Genomic DNA, 10,001 nt, shown 5'->3' on the forward strand with positions numbered 1-10,001 from the left:
CACACACACACACACACACACACATATATATAACTGAATATATTGCTGTATACCTGAAACTAAGACAACACTGTAAATAAACTGTACGTGTATATATATATATATATATATATTTATATACACACACACAAAAGTCTGAATTTGATTTGACATCAGGATGCCCATCTAAGCAAGGGCCTTAGAAGACTCAATCACTCCTCTTGACTTCTATGCCTTCATTGTCCTATATTTTGGTTCAGTCCTTTATTTTTAAGCTTGAAAAAGTAAAAGTGACAGTGTTAGTCACTAGTCGTGTCCAACTCTTTGCAACCCCATGGCCTGCCAGATTCCTCTGTCCGTGGGATTTTTCAGTTAAGAATACTGGAGTAGGCAGCCATACCTTCTTCAGGGGGTCTTCCCGACTCACGGATGGAACCCAGGTCTCCTGCACTACGGGTAGATTCTTTAACATCTGAGTCATGAGGGAAGCCCACAATCAGCCATTTATTATTGTTTTCATTACAATAATTTCACAAATATTATATATATTTTGTGACTGGCATCTTTCACTTAGCATAATTTGAAACTGTCTTTAAGTCATCTGTTAAACTCTTCAACAGTTGTATTTTAAATTTTTATAAGCTCTGCTGCTGCTGCTGCTGCTAAGTCACTTCAGTTGTGTCCGACTCTATGCGACCCCAGAGACGGCAGCCCACCAGGCTCCCCTGTCCCTGGGATTCTCCAGGCAAGAACACTGGAGTGGGTTGCCATTTCCTTCTCCAATGCATCAAAGTGAAAAGTGAAAGTGAAGTCGCTCAGTCATTACTACTCCCTTTTTCAATTTGCCTAATCTTCTGATAGTCTCTTTGCTAGCTTTTTGCGATTCCATCATTATTGTTTCAAACATTCCATATACAATTATGCTATTTTCTGATAATATCTAGAAGAATGATCTAGAACCTGATTCTTCAGGTTCTAAATCTGCTTTTGCTCACTCTTACTCAGGGTAGTTTGTTTCTTTGCATATTTGGTGATCTTTGATTGGAAATAAATGCTGAGCTTATTTTAGGCGGCGGCGGCAATGGTGGTTTAGTTGCTAAGTTGTATCTGACTCTTGTGACCCCATGGACTGTGGACTGCAGCCTGCCAGGCTCCTCTATCCATGGGATTTCCCAGGCAAGAATACTGGAGTGGGTTGCCATTTCCTTCTCCAGGGCATTTTCCTGACCCAGGGATCAAACCCGAGTCTCCTTCATTGAGGGAAGATTCTTTATTGACTGAGCCTCTAGAGAAGCCCCTAACTTACTTGTTTGTAGAAAATATGAGGTTTTAAAAAATCAAGAGAAATTACATATACTTTGTTGGGACTCTGGGTGCTAGAGACCACAGGATGCCCCTTCAAGGGTCCAGCTTACAGAAAGTTTTGGTTTTATTCTAACCCCCTTGCTAATGACAATATTGATAATGGCATATGCCCTTCCTGCATTTTTTGTGTTGTGGGTGCTGATCACTCACTCCTACAGGCTGCAGCCCTGGGTATGTGTGATATATCTGTGTGATGGTATGATGTATAAGAGCTTTCCTTTACTACTGTGTGCCCAGCAAGGCACAGAAGTTCTGTCTTACCTAGTTCATCTGCAAGTGAAGGGTCCTTCACAACACCTAGTTTGCCATTCTGCTTCCCCTTCCTGGAAACTCCTAGCCTGCTTCTGCTTCTGCCCTTCTGCCCTGCTTCTCCAGCTTTAATGGTGAATCTTAAATGTACCAAAAAATCTCTACCCTCATTCCATTTCCTGTGTGGATCTCCAAAGTCAGATTCCATTAGCCCACAACTGAGAAAACTGACTTGTAGAGTAGCTTCTTAGTAATAATGATATTTGTGAGCATTAGTAGTTACTCTGTCATGCTCTGAGGGCTTTACATGTATTAATTCCTATAGTCATTACAACCTTCCTATTTTACAGATAAGAAAATTGAGGCACAGAAAAGTTGAGTGACTTGCCTTGCAACTGTTGGCACAGGGAGGTGAACCCTGGCAGCCTGGCTCTTTTCCATTCTCATGACTGCAAACAGAAGGGCTAAGGACCCATTTGGGATTTAGCAGAAAAAGTCTTGTTTTTCGAGGAACTGGCTGCAAACACCCAGAAACTCATAAAGCCCTGACCTAGCCTTTCTGGCATGTTATGTGCAGCAGTGAGGCTTGGCAGTGAGCCTGGGGTTCTCTGAGTTTTTTTGCTGGGTGAAAAAAGCCCAAGTTCTAACTCAAGAGTGGAGAGTTTCCTTGACTGCATCTGTGCAGACAGGCTAGAAAATCAATGCTACAGTGGCTGACAACGCACGATTCAAGTGGTTTTGCTACATTTTCAGCTTGACTGGGAAACTCTGAGAATAGACTCAAGACTCCACCTTTGGCGTGCTCCAACAGAGGCATGAAATTGATGGTCAAGTGTGAATAAATAGCCGGCTATGCTCTGAGCCTCTAAGTGACACCGAGTGGGGATGGGTACAAGTGAAGCAATGGTTCAGGGAGGAGAGGTCTGCTCTACAGAGAAGACTGCTCTTCATGCCCTGAACGAGGATGCACTTTCTTCTGATTACTTTCTTAAAAATTAAGCCATGTTGTTTATAATAATAACTACATATTAAGCTCTTACGATGTGCCAAGCGCTATGCTTGATAAAGTTACCTTTATAGACTTAGAGGCTTCTTTGCTTCGCACACTTCCCTCTTTCATTCCTGAGAACCACCCTGAGGTCAGCACTAGAATTCCCCCATTTCATGAATGAGGACGCTGAGGCGGGGGGGCTGTGACTTTCCTGAGACCCTGCAGCCAGAGGTATCTTCAGTTCTCAGGGCAGCAGAGCCTGCTTGGGCCACTCCCCACCCCTCCCAGGGCGTCCGTTTAGCCTGTTTTCTTACTGCTGAGCTGGACGGGCCCCTGGGGGCAGGTGAGTCGCAGCCAAGGATGGAAGCCTAGCCGGTGTCCCAGGGCATGCAGTGTGCATGCTCTCTCCTCCCATGAGGATCTGGTCACCAAGGGGACTATATGCTGGATTTTCTTGGAACCAGAGAAGGAACCAGCTAGGCCCTGAGTTCCTGGGTCTGGGCTCGTAGGGAGTTTACCTTCACCGCTTCCCAGCTGGAATTCACCAAGTGCTGCCGGAAGGGCCCGAAACCTGGAACCAAGGACAGGCTGGTTTGCTCAGGCCAGGCTTGGGCCGAGGTGTCTGCTTCTGCGTTGCTCCCCCCACCTCCTTGGGGACTTCTTGTGGCTCCTGGGGCCATCAAGGACCAGTGGGGGCTCCATATACCCCTTTCCTGTGGAGGCTTGCAACCTTACCAATCTGGGAGTGTTTCCCAAGTCCTCTTATGTGAGGTGTTGTGGGGGAGCCCAAGAGGAATGTGGAGCTGATCCACCACTAAGTAGGAGGGCTCCAGAGGTGTGTGCACATATGTCCAGTTAAAACGCACGCTGTGTAGAGAGCCCAGAAACACACCCATGTGAGTATGCCCAGTTGTTTGTGACCAAAGGTGCAGGAGCAACTCAGTGGGGATGGAATAGCCTTTCAATAGATAGGACTGGAAAAATCGGACACTGATCAAAAAAAATGGATCCCTCAGCCTGAACTGTATACAAAAATTAATTCCACATGCATCATGGGCTCATATGTAATAAGTAAAATAATAAAACTTTTGGGGGCTTAGTGGTGAAAATCTTGGGACCAAGTGTTAGGCAAAGAGTTCTTAGACTTGATACCAAGTGCATGATCCACAAAAGTAAAAAATGAGAAAGTGGACCTCATCCAAATGAAAATCTTTTGCTCTGCAAAAGATCCTGCTGAGAGGATGAAAAGACATGCTGTAGACAGCTGCGAATCACGCATCTGACAAAGGCATTGTATGCAAAATGTACGAAGAACTCTCAGAACTCAACTTTCAAAGACAGTCCAATTAGAAAAAGGGGAAAGACATGAAGAAACATTTCCCTGAAGAGGATATACAGGTGGCAAATAAGCACATGAAAAACTGCTCAACGTCATTAGCCATCAGAGAAATGCAAATTAAAGTCACAGTGAGGTGTCACTACATCTCTATCAGAGAGGCTAAGACAGAAATATCGGTAATACCAAAAGCTAACGAGGATGAACAGGAACTAGGTCACACAGACATGGCTGGTGGGAAGGTCAAATGGTATGGCCACTGGGAAATAGTTCGACAGGTTCTTTTAAAACTGAACGTAGACTTCCAAGGACTTTCTCTGCTCCATATTTACCCCAGAGAAATAAAGACTTACTTTTACACAGAAACTCGTACACAGATGTTCACTGCAGCTTTATTTGTAATAGCCCATAGCTAGAAATCACCCCAAGGTCTTTCAATGAGTAAATGGTTAAATCAGCTGGTTCATCCAGATCATAGAATACTGCTGAGCAGTGAAAATACAAAAGTGGAAGCAACCCAGGTGTCCATCGGCTGATGATGAATAAACAAAACTGGTATTAGCCATACAATGCACATCATCTGTCAATAAAAATAACTGAAGTGCTGTGGCCACACGACAGCATGGATGAGCCTTGAAAACATCAGGCTCCGTGAGCAAGGTCAGTTACAAAAGTGTATCATTCCATTTACATGAGATGTCCGCATCGGCCGCCTGTAAAGACTGAGCTTGAGTGTGTGTGTGTGTGTGTGTGTGTGTGTAGTGGGGGAGTAGGGATGAGGATCAGGAGGTCGAGTTTCTTTTCAGGGTAATGAAAACGTTCTAAAATTGATTGTGGTGATAAGTGCATAACTGTGACTACACTAAAAGCCGTTGAACTGTATGCTTTAAATGAGTAGATTGTATAGCATGTGAATTACATCTCAATAAAGCTACTAAAATGGCTTTAAAAATGAAGGAATTATTGGTATACACAACTTGGATGAACCTCAAGGGAATTATGCTGAATAAAAAAAAAAGTCACTCTCAAAATGATACATATTGTATGATTCTACCTATATAATATTTGTAAATTATAATTTACATCTATAAAATTAATTACAGGGATGAAGAACAGAATAGTGGTTACCAGGAGTTAGAGATAGGGGAAACGGTGAGTGTGGTTCTAAAAGTATAATTCAAGGAAACCTTGTGATTTTGGTTCTGTTATTTATCTTGATGCTGGTGGTTACACGAAGCTAAATATGGGGTGAAACTGCATAGAGCTGTGCACATGTGTGTGCACACACACACACACACACACACATGCACACAGAGCTATACCAAGGTCAGTATCTTAGCTTTGATACTGAAAATGTTAACATTGGGGGTCTGGCTCTAGGGGACCATTCTATACATTTCTTTGCAAATTCTTGTGTATCTATAATTATTTCAAAATTTAAAAAGACGTATGATTTGGTTCAGAGTTTCTCAAATGCTAATGTGCATGTATATCTTATTAAAATATAGAATCTGATCGGTCAGGTCTGGGGTGATGCTGGGGATTCTGAGTTCCTAACAAGCTCCCCAGTGGTACTAAGGCTACTGGCCCTCGCCACACTTGGACTACTAGGATCAGAACAACTAGGATCAGAATACTTCAAAGGGGAGAGAGCGGCTGGAGTAGAGGTGGCTGGGAAGTCTCCAGGAGGAAGTGGGGGTGAGCAAGGACTTTACTGGGGCAGAGGCAGAGGAGCTGCAGGGAGTGAGCCTGGGCGAGGAAGCCGCCGCTGGGGAGGCCTTTACACAGGGAAGGAGCGAGAGCTGGATGAGGCTTGTGGGCAGAAGGGCTTGTTCCTTGAACTGGGAACACTTATCTATGCTGTGTATGATTATGTCCTTTAACCACAATTTATTATGATCGCTAATAAAAGGAAACTAAGTAGAATTTTGCTTTGAGGAGGACAGCAAGCCCCCTCTGGGACTAGCTTAGGAAAGGTTTTCTGCTGGCCTGGGGAGAGAGACTCCCTCCCCCTCTCACTATGGTTGCCGCTCCTTTTTATGGCATCCACACCGTCCAGTGGCCCCTCAAAGCTCAGGCCATGGCCCGACGACAGCCAGGACTGGTTGGAGACCTCAGTGTTTGGGTTCAGGCTTCTGCTGTTGCATCTCATCTCAGCCCCACCACTTAGCAGTGGTGATCTTGAGCAAGTTACTCAGCTTTAGTGCCTTGGCTTTCTCATCTGTAAAATGGGCACTAATCATATTAATCTAATAGAGTGGTTTGCAGATTGAATAAATCAATAAGGTGGAGCATCTGCAATACTGCCTGGAGTACAGGAAGCAGTGCCAAGTGCTCACCTTCATGGTGGTTCAGGTACGTACCTCCTGGGACCAATTAAACAATGCTGAGTATGACGTGTATTAGTTCCAGAATCTAGTAGGTGCTCAGCAAATGCTAAATCCTTTTTCACCCTCTCTCCCAGTAGCATGGGATGGGCTCCAGCTAGATCCTTGGTCTGCCCTATTCTCTCTGATCATTTGATGTCACCATTTCTCAGCCCCAACCCCCTACTTGGGCACTGAGCTAATCAGTCAGGGGTCCTGCCCTTTCTTTTCCATGTTGAGATTTCACCTGTAATTCAGGCCCTATTTCTCTCTCCAGAAATTGAGAGGCATGTACAGGTATGTATGTATGTGTGTGTATATGTGTGTGTGTGTATGTGTGTGTGTGTGTGTGTATGGGGGGATTTATTATAAGGTATTGGCTCACATGATTATGAAGACTGAGAATTCCCCAGATCTGTCTGCCATCTGCAAGCTGCAGACCCAGGAAAGCCAGTAGAGCAAATTTCAGTCTGATGTTGAAGGCCCAAGAACCAGGAGCACCCATTTGAGGGCAGAAGAATATTGATGTATCAGTCCATGGCTTCAGACGGAGGGAACTCAACCTTCCTGGGCTTTTTATTCTATTCAGGCCCTTAATAGATTAGATGATGCTCACCCACACTGGGGAGGGCACTGCTTTCCTGAGCCCACTGATTTAAACACTAAGCTTCTCCAGAAATACCCTCATAGACACATTTAGAAAGAATGTTTAACCAGGGGTCTGGGCACTCAGTGGCTCAGTCAGGTTGACACACAAAATTAACCATCACACGGCCCCTAGGATGGTGCCAGGAGGAGGGGCCAGCTCCCTGGGGCCTCTCCCTTCATCTCTCCTGCAGTGTTCAGAGCTCAGTGGTTCCTGCCTGGCCCTGTAGGGAGGGTCAGCGGCTGGCAGATGGGTCTATGACTGGGGAGGGACTCACTGCAGGGTGGGGGGCAGTGGGCTGCAGGTGGAAGTGGCATTCTCTAGCTCAGCTTTACCAGGTGAGGCTTTGAATTCTAGCAATCTGATTTCTGGGATGCACTTCTCAAATCATGATTCCGAGATGGGGAGGAGCTATGATTAACTACCAATGTCTGGAACCCCGCCCCTATCCCCACCCCTGCAGAAGCCAGTTCTGGAGAAGACTGTGCCTCTGAAGTTGGGGGATCTCTGGGTATAGAGCACTCATAACTTCACTCAAAAAGGGTAAAACTTTCTCAGGGAAGAGAAAAGTTTGGGACAGGATGTCCCAGGAAATCTAGTGGTGTTTTCTGACTTTGACTGAATCCTATAGAATAAATAAGACTGAAGTGGCCAAGCAAAAAACAAAACAAAACAGGAAAATATTGAGATTAAGGAAAAACCACTGGGAAACCAAGTACCTTCTGGGATGACTGTAGGAATACTGAAAATGCAGTGACATTTTTAGTCCTCACCAAGTCACATGCTGCTTTCGAATCACATTCAGATCAGTGTACTCAGATCATCGCTTATCTGTTTTCAATTAGGCAAAACAACTCAGCAAATGAAGGTCTGAAGCTTTTGTTTTGCACGGTCAAGCCTTACACTTTACACTTGGCAAGACCTTGGGTGGAACTTGTGGAAAGTGGCTGGAGAAATCTCCTGGAATCAGGAGAGGCCCTTTGGAGGGAAGCACGCTTTCTGTCTCCCATTGTCACGGTGGGGTGCCAGTCCGAAGGCCTTGGTCTTGAGCCAGTTCTTCAGAGCTCTTGTTCCCTCACCATCTGTCTACGTGCCAATGTCCTGGCGAGATTTACATGTGAAGCAAATCCAATTAAATGAAAAGGCCGCCCCTGGCAGCTCAGAGCATTTTTAATAAAGGAAGGCCACGCTCTGGAAGCCAGTGGGCATTCCCAAATCACCGCTGATGATCAGGTACCATCAAACAACCTGGAGTTTGCCAGCAAATCTCAGGCTGACAGGACAGAGGCAGGGGTCGTTGATGTGAGTCTAAGACCTTCCCTGGTGCTTCAGCATTCAGATTTCATTTGTGACAAGTATCACATTTATCAGGTTATAATGTCCTTAGGAATTCAAGGGTAATTTGAACCAATCTCTAATACCCAAAATAACACAAATGAGAACAAGGGAGAGAAAAGGTTTTCGAAAGAACTTTCTTTTTCTCAGAAGGTTAACAAGAGTTTGATTATAGTCTGAAAATATTAAGATAGGTAACGTTCAATTTCCCACACACACAGGAACCCTTGTCTCTTATTTCCTTCATCCACACAATTCAGAAAACTTCAAATATGCCAAATGTGACTGACTAAAAATAAAGAGCTGTGTGAAGAAAACAAGCCCTCCAGGGACCAGCTGTGACAATGACTGGGGGTGTCTGGGGTGGATTTCAAATGTGCTGGTAAAAGGTAGGAGTGGGTGGCTACCATTCCTTCTGGGGTTCAAAGTCTAACTGGTGGCTCTCAGAGGGTGCCGAGAGTTCCCCGAGTGGCTGGAAAGTCTCCAGTTTGCGGGGGAGCTATGTGCCCCTCTTGGGGTGGTCACTGCCCCCTTCTTTCTGGGTTCCCTGCTCCCCCTCCTTTTGCCTATTAACAGCTGCACCCTAGTAGATGCCACAGGGGCCCCAGCCTCTGCTTCCCCACCCCCGTGGGCTGAAGGACAAAGGTCTAAGCCACATGAGGGCACCACTGTGTATGCCACTCAAGGGTTATTTGAAGTGAATGACACGGCAGAAGCAGAAACGCCTCTCCGTCCCCTCCTTGTTGTTTTTAACAGGGCATAGCAGGAAGTTAGCTCCCTCCGGAATTATTGGCACCACCAGTTGCCACTCTTCCCCCGCGCCCCCCACGAGGGAACTATTTATGACCAGGATCAGGCAAGAGCGCATTCCACGGTCAAGCTAAAGGCAGCAGCAAGTGGAAAGCAGGAAAGGCGCCTTACCCGTCACCACCACGCAGCTGGACCGGGAATCCATGGAACCAGAGTGGGGAGCGCACTTGTGCGCCTGCGCGGGTCAGAGGCAGGCCCCCGCTGGTGTTGGCCTCTGGCTTGGATGGATGGGGACAGACCACCCTGCAGCATTTGGGGGGCCCTGAAAGGCTGAAGACTCTGGGGGTGGGAGGAGGGTGTAAACAATGCCTCTTGAAAGCAGACATAGCCGGCTCTGGGCACGGGGCCTGCAGCAACAGAAAGGCAGAGGGTCAGAGCGGCACCACGGTCTTTCCAGCCACCTGGTTCTGGGTCACTTTGTTGGTTGCTATGTTCAGACGCGAGTCTGGTGACCAGCTGTCCCAGTTTGCATGGGACTGGGATTGGGCGGGAGCTAAAATCTGCTGCCACCGGTTAGCCCCAGTAATTCATGATGGCGGGGACACTTACAAGGTGTTTGTTTAGACCGCGGCTTGATAAAATATGGTAACTCTCGAAACTGATTCTGCAGAATATGTGAGAAAAAAAAAAAAAGGAAAAAGAAACAGGCCAAAACCACAGATGAAGCTTATGGTTAAAAGGATGGTTGAAAGCACCTGCCGTCTATAAACTGTGGGTCCTCAGGCCAGTTAATCTCTCCCCACTCTTTTCTCCTTTCTGCGAAAAGGGGGCGGTCACAGCACCGTTTCCTGGGTAGAGAGCGCCGGGCACTGTCGCCAGCCCTCCCGCAGCCCTGGGGGCAGAGGCTCACATAGCCAGAAAGTCTGCGCCGGCTTCCCTGGCTGGGGTCTCATCAACCCCCATTCTGACTTCGATCAGCGCCCA

The 10,001-nt window shown here is 46.4% G+C and overlaps 1 protein-coding gene across 4 annotated transcripts in view; it reads right to left on the reverse strand.

Moving 5' to 3' along the window:
* PGPEP1L (pyroglutamyl-peptidase I like) overlaps window positions 1-9,427 on the reverse strand; it is an 80,910-nt gene extending 71,483 nt beyond the window's left edge. For 2 of the 4 annotated variants that reach the window (XM_061394280.1, XM_061394279.1), the window contains exons 1-2: window positions 9,189-9,223; window positions 3,103-3,155 (exon numbers count right to left, since the gene is read on the reverse strand). Coding sequence is in view for 1 of the 4 variants with exons in the window: in XM_061394278.1 (XP_061250262.1) it covers window positions 3,103-3,155; window positions 9,189-9,222 (87 nt within the window). In the remaining 3 variants the exon portion in view is untranslated. Of the gene's footprint in view, window positions 1-3,102; window positions 3,156-9,188 lie in introns of all 4 variants that reach the window. The other 2 variants (XM_061394278.1, XM_061394282.1) reach the window with 2 other exon arrangements.
* Window positions 9,428-10,001: the final 574 nt, after the last annotated feature.

The sequence above is a fragment of the Bos javanicus genome, chromosome 21 (assembly GCF_032452875.1).
Source record: "Bos javanicus breed banteng chromosome 21, ARS-OSU_banteng_1.0, whole genome shotgun sequence".
In the NCBI taxonomy this organism is placed as follows: domain Eukaryota; kingdom Metazoa; phylum Chordata; class Mammalia; order Artiodactyla; family Bovidae; genus Bos; species Bos javanicus.